We start from the raw sequence: 18,251 nt of genomic DNA, 5'->3' as shown, positions 1-18,251 counted from the left end.
GCCTTTCTGCACGTCGTTACTCAGATCGAAGGAAAAATACTAGAAATGTGCAGAGCGTTGCCAGACTTTTGGAATGAACTCTCGAATGAACGTTTGTTAGGCTTTGGCAAAAAGAATAAAAAATTTAATCTTTGGTGTTGTTGGATTTAAGCTTACAAGCGAAATGAAAGAAAAAACGACAAAAACACAAAAAATCCGCGTTTCTGCCACCATTCTAATACCAAATTTAACTCTGTCGTCGTTTGATTCAAAGTCTTTGAGTTTGATTTCTTTAATTAATTTGTTTTTCAGCAAAGCCCAGCTAATTGACAGTATGACCAAAGCACAAGAACTCGGGTGAACTCTAAAAAATTTCGGTCTAACTAGAAAGAATAAAGTTTATTCGCTAGCGAAACTGTTCGTCGATTTGAGTACTAGGCGAAGGTGAAAAACCGCCTGTCTGAATAGAATATCAAAAGTACAAATTCATTCATTCGTTGGAGCTGCCGACAAAACGGAATGAAAGACCGAAAACAATTTAATGCTTTTTAAAACTTTTTTCAACAAAAATAAGGTAGAGAAAAAACAAAAACAAATATATTTATATTGACCAGTGATCATGTTGCTCTGCTGAATACAGCCAATGCTTTCTAAAAAACTAAAAAATTTGTTAGCATTTAAACGTTGCAAACTTTTAAACGTCAAAATCAGCGAGATAAAAAAACAAAGCATAAAAACTTAAGCATATATATTTGTCTCTTTCTAAGCTTTCTTAGTGAAATCGTCAAGTGAGTGTGACCGATCGTGTGTCCCGCTGAAATCCCCGCTAACTGCCGACTTATCGCTGACAGGGTGGAATATTCTGACATTCCAGCCGCGGTCACACTGAGTTTGGACACGTCGACGTCGTCGCTCGTTTCTTTCATTCGGTTTTTGAAATTTGAAGCGTTTGCTGTTGAAAGTGAGACTTTCTAGTTTTTGTATAGAAAGTGCAATTGCCAAGCTCTCCACTCGAGTGCTAACACAAGTCCAGCAAAATGGGAAGTAAGTAAAGCGCAGCCAAGTCGAAAATCCCGGGAGTGCAGCGGTTTTTCTGTGAAAGTGCCGCCCTGCGATGCCGATTCCGATTCCGTTCGCACCCCCGTCGCTCATTGCTTACGTATACAAAAAAGATTCGGCATGCGCCGCTGACTGTGCCTGAAAAACTGCAACTAAATGAAAAGTTCGAAAACACGTCTAATGCAGTGCTTTTCATTCACTATTTACAGTCAAGTTTCTGGAAGTTATCAAACCCTTCTGCAGTATACTGCCGGAAATCGCAAAACCAGAGCGCAAGGTGTGTATAAATCTGTAATTTAATATGCCAAAGGTCTTGGAAGTTTCCCAACAGTGCTGTGTGTCTTGTAATTAAAATTTGGCTTACAATTAGCGGCTTTTCTCCGTGTTTAACGTGTGTGTTTTTTCTGAGGTAATCTCCCCCTACTTTTGCCAGTGTTGCCAGCGCACGCGTTTTGTGGTTGCTTTCACTTGTCAAAAACTGAACATCGCCACGCAAACAGTTTGCTCTTCATTTAGTAGGAGGCAAAGCAACAACAAAGTTTCTCGAAACTCAATTTGGTGAACCTGGAATGTGAATGCACTAAGTTTTCAACGTTTCATCCATTTTATCCATTTATGTATCATATTTTAAGGACAAAATGTCATCCCGGCTGAAGTATTGTGATTTCCTTTACCCCCAAAAGACTTCAGAACCGTACCTTTTCATGTTTTTTAATGTGTTTCTTGGACGTTTTCATTCATGAATCGCCTAATTTCCACCTCATTGAATCTACTACTTTTCTTATCACCTGGCTACTTGTTGCCCATACTCCTCTTTACCCACACAGCGTCAAACAAACGCTACGTGGAAATGTCAAACTTCGGCTCACCCGAAGTCAAAATCCGAAGCGCTGTCGACGTCAGCTTCGGCTCGTTTGTTTTTGTTGCTCGCGAATGACACGCGATGACGACGACGACGACAAACTTCCCATAAGTTAACTTGATTTTGTTTAAACAATACACACACGTACCCACATGGAAAAGCGGACATGTAGGTCAACATAGCGGCAGTTCTATTTGCCGAGCAAATTTTCGGCAAAATAAAAACTTGAGACTAAACTATAAATTTCTAATAACATTTAAGCATGTAAATTCCAGCTATGTTTATGTGGTTTATTTTATTAAATAGTTTATTTTGACAGCTATAGATTTTATGTAGCATTTTTCAAAACTAATCGAATAAAATAATTTTAAAAAATAAATTTTTAAGATATTTTTATCTAATAATCTGTTAATCTGTGTTTCTTTTTTTCTCCTTATTGAATAATGACCATAGCTGTTTTAATTGCACTACACTAAACATTTTTATGATTTTATTCAAATTGTAAAATTGCTTACTTTTACTTTATCTTATAACTATTCTAAAAAAATGTATTTTAGTTTGCCTGAAAATGCCGATATTTGGTTAGCCCTAAAAAACTGTATATATACAGCTAACAATGCATGGCATTTCTACGAAGAGAAAGGTTTTCTGAAATATGACACATTCTAAATTGTATACCTTTTTTGATTCCAGATCCAATTCAGGGAGAAAGTGCTATGGACTGCAATCACGCTGTTCATTTTCCTGGTCTGTTGCCAGATCCCGCTCTTCGGCATCATGAGCTCCGACTCTGCGGATCCCTTCTACTGGATTCGTGTGATCCTGGCCTCCAACCGTGGAACCCTCATGGAGCTGGGCATCTCGCCCATCGTGACCTCGGGCCTGATCATGCAGCTGCTGGCCGGAGCGAAGATCATTGAGGTCGGTGACACGCCCAAGGACCGTGCTCTGTTCAACGGCGCCCAGAAGCTCTTTGGCATGGTGATCACCATCGGACAGGCCATCGTCTATGTGATGACCGGCATGTACGGCGATCCGTCGGAGATTGGAGCCGGTGTCTGCCTGCTGATCATCATCCAGCTGTTCGCAGCTGGCCTAATTGTGCTGCTGCTGGACGAACTCCTGCAGAAGGGCTACGGTCTGGGATCGGGTATTTCCCTCTTTATTGCGACCAACATTTGCGAAACGATTGTGTGGAAGGCATTCAGCCCCACCACTGTGACGACGGGACGCGGCACCGAGTTCGAGGGCGCCGTGATTGCTCTGTTCCACCTGATGGCCACCAGGAACGACAAGGTGCGCGCCCTGCGCGAGGCCTTCTACCGCCAGAACTTGCCCAACCTGATGAACCTGCTGGCCACCGTGCTGGTGTTCGCTGTGGTCATATACTTCCAAGGCTTCCGCGTGGACCTACCCATCAAGAGCGCCCGCTACCGCGGCCAGTACAGCAGCTACCCGATCAAGCTGTTCTACACCTCCAACATCCCCATCATCCTGCAGTCCGCGCTCGTGTCCAACTTGTACGTCATCTCCCAGATGCTGGCCGTCAAGTTCCAGGGCAACTTCTTCATCAACCTTCTGGGTGTGTGGGCCGATGTTGGAGGCGGCGGCCCGGCCCGCTCCTATCCCATCGGCGGTCTGTGCTACTACCTTTCGCCCCCGGAGAGCGTGGGTCACATCCTCACCGACCCCATCCACGCCTTGCTCTACATTGTCTTCATGTTGGGCTCCTGCGCGTTCTTCTCCAAGACCTGGATCGATGTGTCCGGCAGCTCAGCCAAGGATGTAAGTAGATTGTTTGAACCCTGCGTTGAGTCATACGTCTGAACCAAAATTTGAAGCATTTTCTTTCTTTGAATTCTTATAACAAATAATTCTTAAATTGGCATTTAAATCATTCAATTCATGATTAATGACATATTTATTGTCTCCTTGCAGGTTGCCAAGCAGCTGAAGGAGCAGCACATGGTGATGCGTGGCCATCGCGAGAACTCTATGATCCACGAGCTGAATCGCTACATCCCGACGGCGGCTGCTTTCGGCGGTCTCTGCATCGGAGCTCTGTCAGTGATGGCCGACTTCCTGGGCGCCATCGGCTCCGGAACGGGTATCCTGCTGGCGGTGACCATCATCTACCAGTACTTTGAGATTTTCGTTAAGGAGCAGTCGGAGATGGGCGGCATGGGCACGCTGCTGTTCTAAGCAGCCGAGAAGATCACCCGCGATCCAATCAACAATAACAAATACTTCATCATACTTCCCACACGCTCGCTCCCATTAGAAAACAAACTAAATACGTGCTTCGTTTTCTTTGTCCTCTGTCCAAACACCCACAACCAGCGTAAATTGTAAGGCCTTTGGCTGCTATATTCATCTTCCCAATCAACAAAAGCGTACATAGGGCATGAGAAAACCTTTATTTTGAATAGTTTTTAGTTGTATTCAAATGTGAGACTACGTTGCTTAAGTTCAATATTTCTGCGAATTGATTGAATTTCAATGCAATTACTTGTTTTAATATTAAATCAATTGAAGTATACTTTAAAAACAAACGTGAATGAAGACATTGAAATTATTAAAACGATGATGTACATCAAACGAACACATGCATACAAATTGTCATAATAAAACGTAAATTAGATAACTTTTTTAAATGAATTAATTGTTTTATTGCATTTTTTTGGTGTTCTTGAGGGAAGAAAATATTAACAGCTGTCATTATTGAGGGTGTCACAGAAATAACTTTCCAAAAACTAAATTCGGTGAAATTTGTGAATACATCACATACGTTGATGTATACAATACAATCATAGTTTGAGGGTATGTACTTTCAACCGAATTACTGTGACACCCCATGATTGATTTACTTTATTATGGATACTTAAGGCGAACTTAAAAGACAAAAACCAAGTTCAGACTCTCAATATATTGGTGCAACCCTTTTCAATGCAACTATAAATTTAAGAAGAAATAAGTTTGTTTAAAAGTCGTACAGAAATTGGGGCAAATCAATTGGATGCCTGAACCTTGTCTACAAAATGGCGCTCAAGGTTTAAAGGCGTTTCCGTCGATTATCCAGCCTATCGACCTGCCAGTGTGGCCATGTCAACCTGATTCACAGTATTTTATCTGGAGCGTCGACTGGTCATGCTGGGGCAACAAAATGAGAAATATTGAAGCAAAATCGTAAATATTAGCAAATGAGCAATTTTGAGGCTCCTCGAACGTGTTGAGTTGCGAGGCCCACAAACATCGAAGCGCATTTAAGCCCCGCCGGACCGAGGCCACCGCCCAGGAGCTCCGAGGAGCGCAGAAAACCCGTGCGAACTACAGGAAAAGCGATCGGTGCCATGTCAGCTCCCCTGGCCAGAAACTGGCCCTACATCTGGCAGCAGCTGAACGCCCTGGTGCACAACACCTCGCCGGTGATCACCTTGATCTGTGTGGTGACCACCTTCGGCTACCTGCTTTCCTTCTCGGAGACCGCCATCCTGCTGCTCAGCGTCACGCCCGGCTACATCCTGCCCAACGGCAAGTTCTGGATATGGACCGCCTTCACCTTCTGCTTCATCGAGCTGCACTGGTGGGAGGTGGCGGTCGACGTGGTCACCGTGGGCCTCTGCGGCAAGATGCTGGAGCCCCTCTGGGGCCAGCTGGAAATGTTCAAGTTCTTCGCGCTGAGCAACTTCGGCGTTTCGCTGCTCACCACCGTTTACTACCTGTTCTACTACATGGTGACCAAGAACCCGACCATCCTCTTCGAAGTCCACATCCACGGCCTGGCCGGCTACGTGGCCGGCATTTGTGTGGCGGTGCGCCAGATAATGCCCGATCACCTGATCTTCAAGACGCGCTACGGACGTCTGACCAATAGGTGAGTCAGTTGGTGGTGCAGATTGCCGTTGCACTTGGAGAGGAACAAGTACCCACACGGAAATAAGAAACAACTCCCCGTTTAGTCAGCCAAGAGGCACATAGTACCCACACTTGAAACCTTTATGAATGTGGACAAACAATAACTAGGCTTCCAAATGGAATGTGGTCAAAATAGCCTTCATTATCCAGTTTCTTTGCAAAAATTACTTGAAATTAAAGCATTTAAAAGGCATAAATGATTAGGATAAACTTATGATGTAAACATAAGTAAAACTAGCTTCAAACTTCTAATCATTAATATGGAATTGTGTGCCATTTTAACCAAATAACCGGAATAAGTTTAAAATTAATTATATTGAAAATAATCTTTTTAAAATTAGAACACATCTAATAATAAATGCCTTAATTTCTACGTAGGAACGTTCCCCTCACCGTGCTCATCATGGCTATTATAGTCTGGGCCATTGGGCTGCTGGATGGCACATATCCGGCCATGTTCGCCTCCGGATCGCTGGTCTCCTGGATCTACCTACGCTTCTACCAACACCATCCCAATGGTCGTGGCGACAGCTCGGAGAGCTTCACGTTCGTCAGCTTCTTCCCGAGCGTATCGCAGCCGTTTATCAGCGTTTTGGTTAATCCCATTTACAACTGCTGTTTGCGGGCGGGCGTGGTCAAGACGCCAACGCCCCTGCGGACGATATCTACGGCCAGCCTGACGTCGATATCGGTGCAAATGCCGGGCGTGGATCCGCACGATATTGAGCGAAGGCGGTAAGTCCAGTGGCCTTAGTTAAATGTTATGTTTTATCAGCTCCTTAACTGATTTGAGTTAATTGCCTCGATATCATTATGGGAACTTACCTACATGATTTTTAAATGTTGTTTAATCACAGCAATTGAAATTGTGTTCTCTAGATAAGTGCGCAACTAGTGTGCGAATAGAACTAATCTGACAACATCTTAATGTCCACCATGACTCTGTTTCAGACAAATCGCATTGAAGGCCCTGAGCGAGCGCCTAAAGGCCACGGACTCCACTCGTCACTCCCAGCTGCCCAAGTCGTTCCCGCAGCAGCAGCAGCTGCAGCATCATCACCAGCATGCGCCCCACCAGCAGCAAAAGCATCACAGTCACGGAGGCGGGCACAGTCACAGCCATGGATCGTCGGGTCATAGTCACAGCCACGGGGCGGGGCATAGTCAAGGCCATGGTCACAGTCATGGTCCCGGTCCGGGTCCCGCTCAGATGCCGCAGCCCGACTTCCTTAAGCCCACCGGCAGCTCGAGCCAGCTGCCCATCACAACGTCGCGGGCGGAGCCCCGCATGATCAGCACAATGAGTCCGATCGCAATACCCATGCCGGCGCCACCGCCCAAGGATGCGGGTGTTCCGGGCCAAGGTACTGAAGCCTCAACCGGAGGCGGGGCTATGCTTATCAACCTGGACGACGTACCATCCACGTCTTCGACGGCTTAGACAGTGATTGTATGCGAACATAAATGAATTTTTGATATTTAAACAAATGATCTAATGATTTACGCCCATGTTTTGTATGATTCTGCATCAAGTACGTACCCGCCCCCATCCGTGTTCCCCTTTTGTAATTACCGTTGGTGTTTCGTAGAGTCCTGTAGATTAACGCTTGCTTGCTGCGCACACCGCCGGCCGTGCTCCTAGGAACAGTGAAGTATAATGATAAAGCAAATAACAAATACCTTCCAGGCGTTATGAGAATAACTAGAGCCTTTACATAGATGCATACTTTCTGTTGTAGTCTTTACATGTAATTGAAAATGATGCTTTATTTAGTTAATAACTGTAAATATATTTAAAAAACAAAAACAATTGTTTTCTTTTGTTTGACTTAAATAGTTTGCTTATTACTAACGAAACTCATGGGTCCTAGACATACAATTTGGATAAATACAGATAATAATATTATGTAAATAGAAACGCCCCTTTTCTAGTTGTATAACTATTTTTCAGAGGGTTTTATTATTTTAATCAGTCTGCAGTCTACAGCAGGGAAAGCTATGTGTGTAACTGTCTAATTTTTTATAAAACTGGAATTATTTTTCATATCTTTCCACAAATTGATTCATTTTAAGAAACAAACAAGTCAGGCTTACATTTTAGACAATATACTCTTTGGAAGTCGAACCCATCAGAAAGTTCAAGGATGAGGGAATTTTTTTCTTAAAAGTTAAGTAAATTTAATTAACGTCGTTTCACATAACTTATAGAACACAAGCAGAAAAGCTTGTTTCTAAAAGCCAAAGTTTTAATACTCTTGCTGATTTTTTGATAATATATAAAATCGTTAAGCTTAAGATGCAGACAAATTTGGTGGACTGTTCAAAATTTGTATGAAGCTTTTATAAATAATTAATAAACATGTATAATATACGATAGTTAATATTTGACTTAACATAAATACATTATTGGCTGTTTTTTCGACCTTTTAAGTGTGCACATTAAATTGGAGTTCGAGGTAATTTTAAGCGTTGGTTATAATTACAACACAACGTCTTTAACCATTTTTTAATATTTCCCTAGGAAGAGAACCCCGACTATGATAGTACTAACTTAAGTTTCGTTTGCCGTCACTCAAACTCACCAGCTATCGTTTGGATACAGAAACTGCCAAAAAAAATGTACTATATATATAGTTAAATACAATTTTTGGTTTTAACTTTGATGCTGGAAAAGTCACGATGTAACCAAAATATGTAAAAATTTTGTTTAATCTCTTCTAAACATTGGCGTTGGCACCATAAGTTGTCAATTAAACATTATACTTTATTAAGTATTAAAATATAATAATTCTGTTTTCTTGATTTTTTTCTAAAAATATAAAATGAGAAAATGACTTTGGGGCTTGGATTAACTAAAACATATAGATCTAAAAATTAAATAAATAAATAAAACAAATCAAAATGTCTGATCCAGTTCTCGAGAACTAAATTAGATATAAAAATATTCCTCTATGCACCCAAACAAATATTTAAATTTGCAATACGTTTTTAACTCTATTTTTTATTAACTGTTATCATGATATTCCTACCTCAATACTTAAACAACATACAAATATGCCAAATCCGAGGTCTACTCATAGCCGAATAAAAATATATGTGTACTAACCGAAACAACCGTAACACAAATTGAATTATTCATTTATATTTATAATTTAATGATTTTTAATTAGTAAAGTAAGGACAAACACCGATGTTCTTAAATGTTTTTTTGTATAAAGATAAATATAAAAAAAACTTATCCATTGAATGCACTTTTAAATACTTGAAAATGGTTTTAGCTACGGATTGAACACTGTTTAATAAGTTTTTAACATACAAATCAATTACAATGCACAGTAGAAAAGGATTTATATGAATTAAGATTCACTTAGTAGAACTCCTGATATTAACTGGAATTGGCCGGACAATTTTCTTAAATAGTACAGTTTTTAAATTAACGGGCTTTTTAGTATCAAAAGAGCAATTTCGAAAGCAAAAATGAAAACTTCGAAAGAAAACTAAATAAATCTTGTTCGAAATTGCAAACGTTAATTTTGTATGGTTTATAAATGGTTTTATACTAAAAAAAACGATTTTAAAAATATAAGATTAATTAGTAAGTCTTGTTTGTAAATAATTATATTGTAGTAATTACATTATTTCGAGTATTATAAATAGAGTATTGATAGGATATATATGAAATAGAAAGAACACACATTAATTTAATTTGGAATACTACCAAAATTAATATATATATTAGTTTTAAATAACAAAACAAGAATACTGATTATTATTATTTTAAAGGTAATCTTTAAATGTTTGCATTTCTTATATTTCTTGTCCATCTTTGATTATTTGGTTGGAAAATTTATTAGATTAGAATAGTTGAAAGCAAAAGAAATCCATACCCTTTTTAAAGTTTATTTAGTCTTTATCTGAAATTAGGACTTACTTGTGGTCAAAATAATAGTAGTGAAGCCAATTAATTGAACAAAATTAAAATAACGGACAAGTCGGGGTTCGACTGAACTGAGGCGGCAGACCAGCTCCGACTTTAGGTCCCGCTACTTAGCACCGTCAACTTCACGCCTGCCACATACTCCTCCACCGTGATGTTGTTGTCTTTCGTAATTCAGCCAAAGTGTCTGCGTGTACAGGACCTTCAGCTGCAGGGATTGATAGCTTAGGGGATTGGGATTCTCCACCAGACGTGCCTAAATGAGCTGATGGATGTTGTTCACCTGCAGGGGATGCACCACAGATTTGCCATCTAAAGAAGTGGGAGGAAAGTTAGTGAAGGTTAATATCTACTTACCCCCTGTCTCATTGTCCTCCGCGAGCACTTTGATGTCTAGAAGTCGCCAGGGAACCGTGTGGTTATCCCCCATAACGGTCAGGGCCACGCTAAACTCAAGTTTCACCTCGAAGGTGACTCGTCCGTTTCAATTGCGGAATTCTCGCATCCCAGTAACCAGGCGGTGCTGTATGACCTGGTTTAAGCAGAGCAGAGTCCGTCTCTTCTCCGCCGGCGTAATGGCATCGGCGGGCACAATCCGCTCCCGGATGCAAGTAGGCAGTCGGTTGTAGGTGCCCGTGGTCAGGACTTCCACCGCGGCGGGTATGTGGAGGTTGGGAAATCTAGCCTGAACCAGAGTTTCTCGAGACATTTAGTCTATAGCTTTCATTCCTGCGCGCTCCAAATTAGTGTGTCCTTAAATAAACATGTGTTTTAAATATTTCATATTTTTTATATTAATATCAGCTAACTTCTAAATATACATATTTGATATTATTATTATCTACATTCTTCTACTACTTCTAAATCTAAAAATAAATCTGAATTAATATTATTAAAAGCAGGAGCTGCAGCTCTACTGTATTATTAATATTATTTACATCTTATTACTACTTACTTTTTTACAATTACTTAAGATAATAATATTAAAGATGATATAACATTTTAAGTTCAATAGTAAGATGTACATTTTAACACTCAATTTTTTGTATCAGTGAACTGAAATTTGTTCGAAGGTGTAGTTAGTAGAAGGTGTCTTATAGTCGAAACTTTTTTATTTGTGTTTGTCTTTAAAGAGAGTCTCTCTTTTCTTTCCTCTCTTAAGGCCGCTATTCATCCACTTTTAAGTGGCGCAGTGCCAGTCGCTCACCATCCACGGAACGGAACGGAACCCCGCGTGAAGACATAGTGCAAAACATTCTAAACGCGGCTGTGGATATACATACTGTGGGCATACTTTATTTATTCTAATACAGAATCAGACGGAATGCCACGTGGATCAGACGTAGCCGACTCATGTTAGGCGCAATGGTTAGTAGGAAAACCCCACTTTAAGCACTGAACACTAATAATGATAAAAACACAGCCAAGTACTGTATTTTCAAAAAGCGGAAAGGCATGGCCAGAGAAGCACACAATCTCACAGCAGCGCATGTAAACAATTTATTCGCTATCGCCGTTCGTTCCGTTTTTTGGGGGCCTGTGTGTGTGCGAGTGTTTTGTTTTTGTTGCTGCAGCTTTTGCTGTTTTCATGCCTGTGTGTGTGGCTTCGTGGCAAAAACAACAAGAAAGATCGAAAGATCGATAGTCGACCGTCCGCTTCCCACTACTCACTGCCCAGTTCGAATTTTGCATACCCTATGGAGCGGCAACAATACAATAAGATTATAGATTTATTGGTCACAAAAAACAGACAAAACAATACAAATGCGAGTCCCACGGGATTTCGTTATTTTCTAATTAAATTAGAATTTCCTAGGTCTTGTATTACCCGAGTCCTTGGTGGCAAGCTTCTTTGACACGTAAAAATGTAGTTTTCCATCTTTCGGTGAAAAATTAATTTTAAAAATTTCAATAAGCATCAAAAAAACTTTAAAAACAAGAATGGAATCAAACATCGGCAAGCCGTATTTCATATACCCTTGCAGCTATTGCAAAAATTAAACATTCTTGAAAACATTAAAATTATAATTTACTTGCGTTTGAAAACATTAAAGCTATGATGATTTGCATAGTTCTTATGGCAGCTATATGATATCGTTTTCCGATTTTCATAAAATTAAAAGCGTAATTCTGAAATGTCAAATTACTAAAAAGTCAAAAAGAATTTAAAAAAAATTCAAAATAGCAAAGTTGCATTTAAAAAAAAAATTTTTTAATTTATTTGTTGTTTACATGTGAGTGTTATTTTATAGTCGACCGATTTTTATGAAATTTAAAACGTAATTATAAAATGTTTAACCATTACTATATGTCAAAAAAAAACAGCAGACTTATAATTTTTTTTTCATTTATTTTTTCGATTGTTACTATGGGAGCTATATGCTATTTTCGTCCGATCCGGCTCGTTCCGACTTATGTACTACCTGCATTTAGCCGATCGGTCAATTTATTGCAACGTTATGATGTCGGCAATTTTAAAACAATTTTAATTTGGAAAAAAAAGCGTTTAAAGTTTCTGATTTTCAGATCAGATTTTCAGAACGCTGCCATTGACAAACTATTTAAGATACGATCTTCACAGGATATCTTTGAGAGTGTAAACTACCAAATATATGTACATATGTACAAAAAACGTTTAATTCTTTGCGTTAGAATCCGTGTTGTTAAAATTGGCAGAGTCTAATAATACATGTAAATGAGTAGTTGCAAAACGAAATTGATGCGCCAGCTTCATTTGGAAAAACTGTTCAAAATAAGTCCGAGTATTTTGATCTTAATAACGCCTCTTGATCCGATCCACACAATAGGCAATATACCCGTCAACTCCACATTTAATGGGTACAAAAACCACATAAACCGGCCGAGCACGGTGGTTATACATATTCAAGACTTTGTTTTGCCATATTTTCATCAGTTCTTGACTCACTTTAATGCCATATCCATTCCAGCAAGTCCCGATAACCCACTCAACTAGTTTTTAAGCTAGCGGGGTAACTAGTTAATCAGGAACTGAACTACATAGTAGGTTCCGCCCTTAAGTCTCTTGGTCTTCGGGGCACCTATTACTTTCACTAAAAATACAGCCTGTGTTCAGGGCCGTTTGGTTTCGATTTTGACTTCGGTCTCTGATTTTTCGCTTTGCATTTGCAACACGCCGCTTGGCAAATATGCCCCGCAGCAGAATTGCGATTGGGATTGCTGCAGTAGCCAAATCGCCCAAAACAATGCAGTGTAATCAAGCGAGACACTAGCCAGATCGAATAAATGATACCCAGTTAAATAATTCGGCGTAGAAGCAATAAAATCCCATATGCTTATAATTTAAAATTTATTAAAAATTTGTTTTTTTGATGTATTAGTTTTCAACTCCATCCACGTAGTGACAGTGGGCAAGGAGAATACTATATGTATACAGCCAAGAATAGTCCGATCTTAAAAAATGATATAGCAATAAAAGGTATATGTTTTTTAAGGTTATTGTGCATACTAAGGAAGAGAAATGGGGGTGAAATTGTTGGGCTAATTTTGTTGCATTCTGGCTTTAAACGACACATAAATCTTCCAATTGTGTAAAAAAACAAATTGTTCTGGTATCGTTTCGAACCTATAAATTATATATAGTCTCGATCAGGACTAACAGCCTATTCTTTTAAGCCGTGACAGACAGTTCCTAGCTATTTTAGAATCAATGTTTGGTCAGCTGGAGAAATACATGGTCAACAAGACTATACTAATTGTTGGTTCTTAAAGTTGGCCTTCTTCAGTTATCGTGCATATATGTTTCCTACATCTGCCATTTTCAAGAAATTTGCCCTTTGAACTGTTAATTCATGAATGCTAAAACAAAATCTCCACCGGCACAGTAAATTTTTACAGGGTATATCCGCGCAACTGGCGTGGCCATGTTAATATGTGGCTGCAAATACGCTAAGAGACACACTCTCGCACACAGTCGCGCCCAAATACCAATATAACCTGCGCACGAGCAACTGCCATTCAGATATTAAGACAGTCGTACAGACAGCGGCAGATGGAGGCGGAGGCGAAGGCGAAGGCGAACGCAGTGACAGCTCCACTTCGAGCAAGAAAAACCACTGAGGGCGATCGCTTGGCGCTCAGTTGCGCTTTGGTTACCACGTATAACGGTTCGCAATAAGCCCGGACAACGTGGACACTGTCTTTTTATCTTGTAGCACTCGCAAAATAATCAGTCGGCGGGAGAGAAAAGTAAATACACACCTTTCCAAATGCCTGCTCCATTAGCTAAATCAACTTGCAGATATAAAAACTTTGATATTATCGAGGATCTTTTGTGATCTTAATTGATTTGGAAATATATTCTTAAAAATATATTATTTGTGTATTCATATCCTACTTGATGCTGTAAAAACGCTTTGAACATATTTCAACATCTTACAATCTAATATGTTTTGCGACTTTTGCAGCTGGCTGTGCCACAGCAATATCAGCAAAAGCAGCCAAACCTTCGCCAGCAATGACGGACTACCTGTCCCTGCACTCGAGACTCGCCCAGGTGGGCCAGGAGCACCTGCTCAAGTTCTGGCCGGAGCTCTCGAATGACGAACGCGTCGAATTGGTGCGGGACATAGAGGAGCTGAACTTGGACGAGATCAAGCTGTACTTCGATCGGGCCACGGTGTCGATGAACGAGAATGGCATTAAGCTGGACGACCGACTGCAGCCGCTGCCGGAGGGCAAGCTGATCTCCATCTCGAGGGCGCCGGTGGAGAAGGTGGCCGCCTACCGGGATGAGGGTCTCCGGCAGATCAGCAACGGACATGTCGCTGTGCTGCTAATGGCGGGCGGACAAGGTAAGCTACCGTTCCCCTCTATCATAATGGGAATTATTTAGATCAGTCAAACGCTAGGGCCTAAAACACACTTGTGTTTAATTAGTTAAAAATACAAGTCGAAGGTGTTTCTGGGGCTATTTGGTTAAAAGATGGATGGAATAATAGGGGTCTGCAAGGCAGCTGGTAATCTTAAAATACGTTTTATATAAGATAATCAGGTGCTTGACTATTTAAACATTGATAGCAAAAGTCAGTTAGTTATGATTCAATGCTATATCAGATTCAAGGAAGTTAGATTCAATTTTCTTATATTTTGCGTGTGTTTATTTTGTTTAAAATATGTATATTTTTTGACCCAATATATTTACTTTATATTTACTTTTTTTGAAACTTGATTTTTTATATATTCATCACCAGTTTTTAAAAACTTAACCTTAACTTTTGTGTACCAAGTATTTTTGGGTCGCTTATATATGTTTTCATATCTTCATGTTTTTATCAAAGCGCTGCGTTGGGGTACAGTAAACATAATGAAAACTGAAATCAAGCAATAACTTCAACATTAGCAGACCAGCAAGAGCAACAGTATGTGTGTATTTATAAAAGCTAATTAACTTGATATAAAAGTGCTCCATCGAGCTCACAAATACACGCAACCTCAATCAGCTGCCTACTCATGCAGCTGCATTGTAATTGTAATTGTAATTCCGTTGGCAAGACAAAAAATCAAATAAAATAAAAAACACATGCCATGCCAGCAACAATTTTAGCGATTCTTATGGCCAGGCTTGCCTTTCTTTTTTTTAATGTTGCTCGGGCCAGTGCTCTTTTGAGTCGGAGGCTTAAAAATGTGGGCGGCATTTGACATTTCCCGTTCCACGATCAAAAGATGGAGTGCAGTCCAATCACGTAATTGCCTTTTGAGGAAAAATTTAAAAACAAAGTCTTGTGAAGTTGGCTCAGGGCAATGGTTGCTCACTACTAGCATTGTGGCGGATCATAAATTGTAGACCTAGATATCAGTGTGATTCCGAGAACTTTCGGTCAGGAGTGGAAGTTTCGTTTGCCCAGCAGATAAGCAATATGCTGAATATAGCCATAGCCGATAATTTAAAACCGGTAGTGGAACTGACCTTAGCAAGTCGCTTATAATTGTTATAATGCAGACAAAAGACACTATAAAGAGCGAAACGCTGATCGAAAAAAAAACTTGTTTTTAAGGCCAACGGGCTGGGAAATCACAAAAGCTGCAGTTCTTGTTGTTAGTGAGTAATTAATTGATTTAGGGAAGGGTTAATATATTTTACAATAATTTATTCAGCATAACAGCCTAAAATGTGTTTTTTTTTATTTGAACCCACGTCACCCTATATACAGTTGCGGTCAAAATAATAGTTTATTTAGCTATATATATATATATATATATTATAACTTTCGAAAACTAGTTGTATATTTTCGTGAAGCTAATAGTTTTTAAACTAAGTGGGGAAAGTGTAAAAATCTACCGTTTTATATAGGTATATTTTTAAAAACTTTTAAAAAGATTGATATAAATTTTTTTTTTCCATTTCAAAAACGGGTCAAATATTAAAAACTTTGCATTCCAATTCAAAGTGCAGATAACGACCATTTATGGTTATTTCCTTAAATTTCTAAAAAATCGTTTACAACAGTTTTCCAAAAAGTAAATTTTAGGGAATTATTAACAGTTTTCGATTTCCTTGAAAAACTAAAACAATATCAAAGGGTTTCTATTTCTGATTAAGTTTATTGATTAGTAAGCATTATAGTAATTTAAAAGAAAAGTTGTGCTATGCCTTGAAGATATTTTTTAAGCACTTTACATTTTCCCACTACTATTATTTTCACCGCAGCTGTAGATAGTATCCAAATCAATAAAAAGGTGACTGGGAATTAAGTTTTTAAACCCTTTCAAATGTTGAAATGCGGCATAATTAAAGTAATTATTTTAAATAATTAATAGTGTATTAATCCAAATGAATTGCATACATAATAAAGCGAATTTTTTATTGTTGATTAGTTCCAAAATTTGTTCGATATAAAGCGCTAAATGGAACATAATAAACAATTTTAATTTTGTATGAAATTTGTTCTTCTCTTATTTCAACTTTTAATTTCCATCCTCTTTGCAGGCACACGACTAGGATTTGATCACCCCAAGGGGATGTACGACGTGGGACTGCAGTCACGGAAGACTCTGTTCCGCATTCAGGCCGAGCGGATTCTGAAGCTGGAGGAGCTCGCCCAGGAGGCAAATGGCAGACGTGGTCACATCACCTGGTACATAATGACGTCGGAGCACACGGTGCAACCTACTTACGACTACTTTGTGGCCAACCACTTCTTCGGCCTGAAGGCGGAGAACGTGCTGCTGTTCGAGCAGGGATCGCTGCCGTGTTTCGAATACGACGGACGTATCATTCTGGACGAGAAGCACCGGGTGGCGCGAGCGCCGGACGGAAATGGAGGCATCTACCGGGCGATGAAGCGGCAAGGGATACTGGACGACATGCAGAAGCGGGGAGTGCTGTATCTGCACGCCCACAGCGTGGACAACATCCTGATCAAGGTGGCCGACCCCGTCTTCATCGGCTACTGCGTCCAGGAGAAGGCCGAATGCGCGGCCAAGGTGGTGGAGAAGGCGGCGCCCAATGAGGCGGTGGGCGTGGTGGCCATCGTCGATGACAAATACCAGGTGGTGGAGTACAGCGAGATCTCGGCCAAAACAGCTGAAATGCGCAACTCGGACGGCAGGCTGACCTTCAGTGCTGGAAACATCTGCAACCATTTTTTCAGCTCACACTTTCTGCAGAAGATCGGCAGCACGTTTGAGCAGGAGCTGAAGCTGCACGTCGCCAAAAAGAAGATCCCCTTTGTGGACAACGCGGGCAAGCGGTTGACCCCCGACAAGCCGAACGGCATCAAGATTGAGAAGTTCGTTTTCGACGTGTTCGAGTTCGCCCAGAAGTTCGTGGCCATGGAAGTGCCGCGCGACGAGGAGTTCAGCGCCCTGAAGAACTCCGATGCGGCCGGCAAGGATTGCCCCAGCACTGCCCGATCGGACCTTCATCGGCTGCACAAGAAGTATATCGAAAGCGCCGGCGGCATCGTGCACGGCGACGTCTGCGAGATCTCGCCGTTTGTCACCTACGCCGGGGAGAATCTCGCCTCGCTGGTGGAGGGCAAGTCGTTCACCAGTCCCGTCTACCTCCGGGACACCCGCGATCCTCTGCACGGGCACCTTTAATCAGGGGCAGCATCGACGTTCGACGCATAGACTGATGGACGGACGGATGGGAGTTGTTTCAGTTATTTGTACATTTTTTGATTACCGTTTTTAAACGTTATGATTCCCAAACTATAGTTAGTGCACGGAAATTCCATTGATTTCAGTACTTAAAGGAGACTTGTAAAAATTGTTATTATTTTACCTATTGTGTCCGTTGTTTTTTCGTTTTGAAAATAATTGTGCAATCGTAATGTGAATATATACAATATATAAAACTTGTAATGATATGAATATTTTAATATGTTGAAAAATACAAAAATTATAAGTACGGGTAACCGAGTTTACTTTGGGCGTCCCATACGTAGCTAGTAAACTCCAGACCGATCATATGTGTGTACAAGAGACACTCTCTATTTACAAGGCTGTTAAACTGAT

The 18,251-nt window shown here is 40.3% G+C and overlaps 3 protein-coding genes across 5 annotated transcripts; all 3 read left to right on the top strand.

Moving 5' to 3' along the window:
- The first annotated feature begins 850 nt into the window (after nt 1-850).
- On the top strand, nt 851-4,558 carry LOC128253278 (protein transport protein Sec61 subunit alpha). The gene is made up of 4 exons (XM_052981564.1): nt 851-1,023; nt 1,248-1,315; nt 2,594-3,685; nt 3,839-4,558. The coding sequence occupies exons 1-4, from the start codon at nt 1,017-1,019 to the stop codon at nt 4,100-4,102; spliced, it is 1,431 nt and encodes a 476-aa protein (XP_052837524.1). The 5' UTR covers nt 851-1,016; the 3' UTR covers nt 4,103-4,558.
- A 454-nt stretch (nt 4,559-5,012) lies between these two features.
- Nucleotides 5,013-7,625, top strand: LOC128253282 (transmembrane protein 115). 2 transcript variants are annotated; one of them, XR_008267424.1, is made up of 4 exons: nt 5,013-5,774; nt 6,194-6,550; nt 6,767-7,347; nt 7,405-7,625. XR_008267424.1 is itself a non-coding variant. In XM_052981567.1 (3 exons), the coding sequence occupies exons 1-3, from the start codon at nt 5,251-5,253 to the stop codon at nt 7,254-7,256; spliced, it is 1,371 nt and encodes a 456-aa protein (XP_052837527.1). In that variant the 5' UTR covers nt 5,013-5,250; the 3' UTR covers nt 7,257-7,625. The 2 variants fall into 2 exon arrangements, 1 of the variants encoding a protein (XP_052837527.1); XM_052981567.1 differs by having other exon boundaries at nt 6,767-7,625.
- Nucleotides 7,626-10,950: 3,325 nt separating this feature from the next.
- On the top strand, nt 10,951-18,144 carry LOC128253277 (UDP-N-acetylhexosamine pyrophosphorylase). Of its 2 annotated transcripts, none has more exons than XM_052981563.1 (3): nt 10,951-11,120; nt 14,198-14,584; nt 16,720-18,144. In XM_052981563.1, exons 2-3 carry the CDS (start codon nt 14,248-14,250, stop codon nt 17,832-17,834), a joined length of 1,452 nt encoding a protein of 483 aa, XP_052837523.1. In that variant the 5' UTR covers nt 10,951-11,120; nt 14,198-14,247; the 3' UTR covers nt 17,835-18,144. The 2 variants fall into 2 exon arrangements, with proteins under 2 accessions (XP_052837523.1, XP_052837522.1); XM_052981562.1 differs by lacking the exon at nt 10,951-11,120 and adding an exon at nt 13,820-13,979.
- The last annotated feature ends 107 nt before the right edge of the window (nt 18,145-18,251 follow it).

The sequence above is a fragment of the Drosophila gunungcola genome, assembly GCF_025200985.1.
Source record: "Drosophila gunungcola strain Sukarami chromosome 2L unlocalized genomic scaffold, Dgunungcola_SK_2 000008F, whole genome shotgun sequence".
NCBI classification, from domain to species: domain Eukaryota; kingdom Metazoa; phylum Arthropoda; class Insecta; order Diptera; family Drosophilidae; genus Drosophila; species Drosophila gunungcola.
Note: the sequence above shows the minus strand (reverse complement) of the source record. Positions and strands in the feature narration are given on the sequence as shown.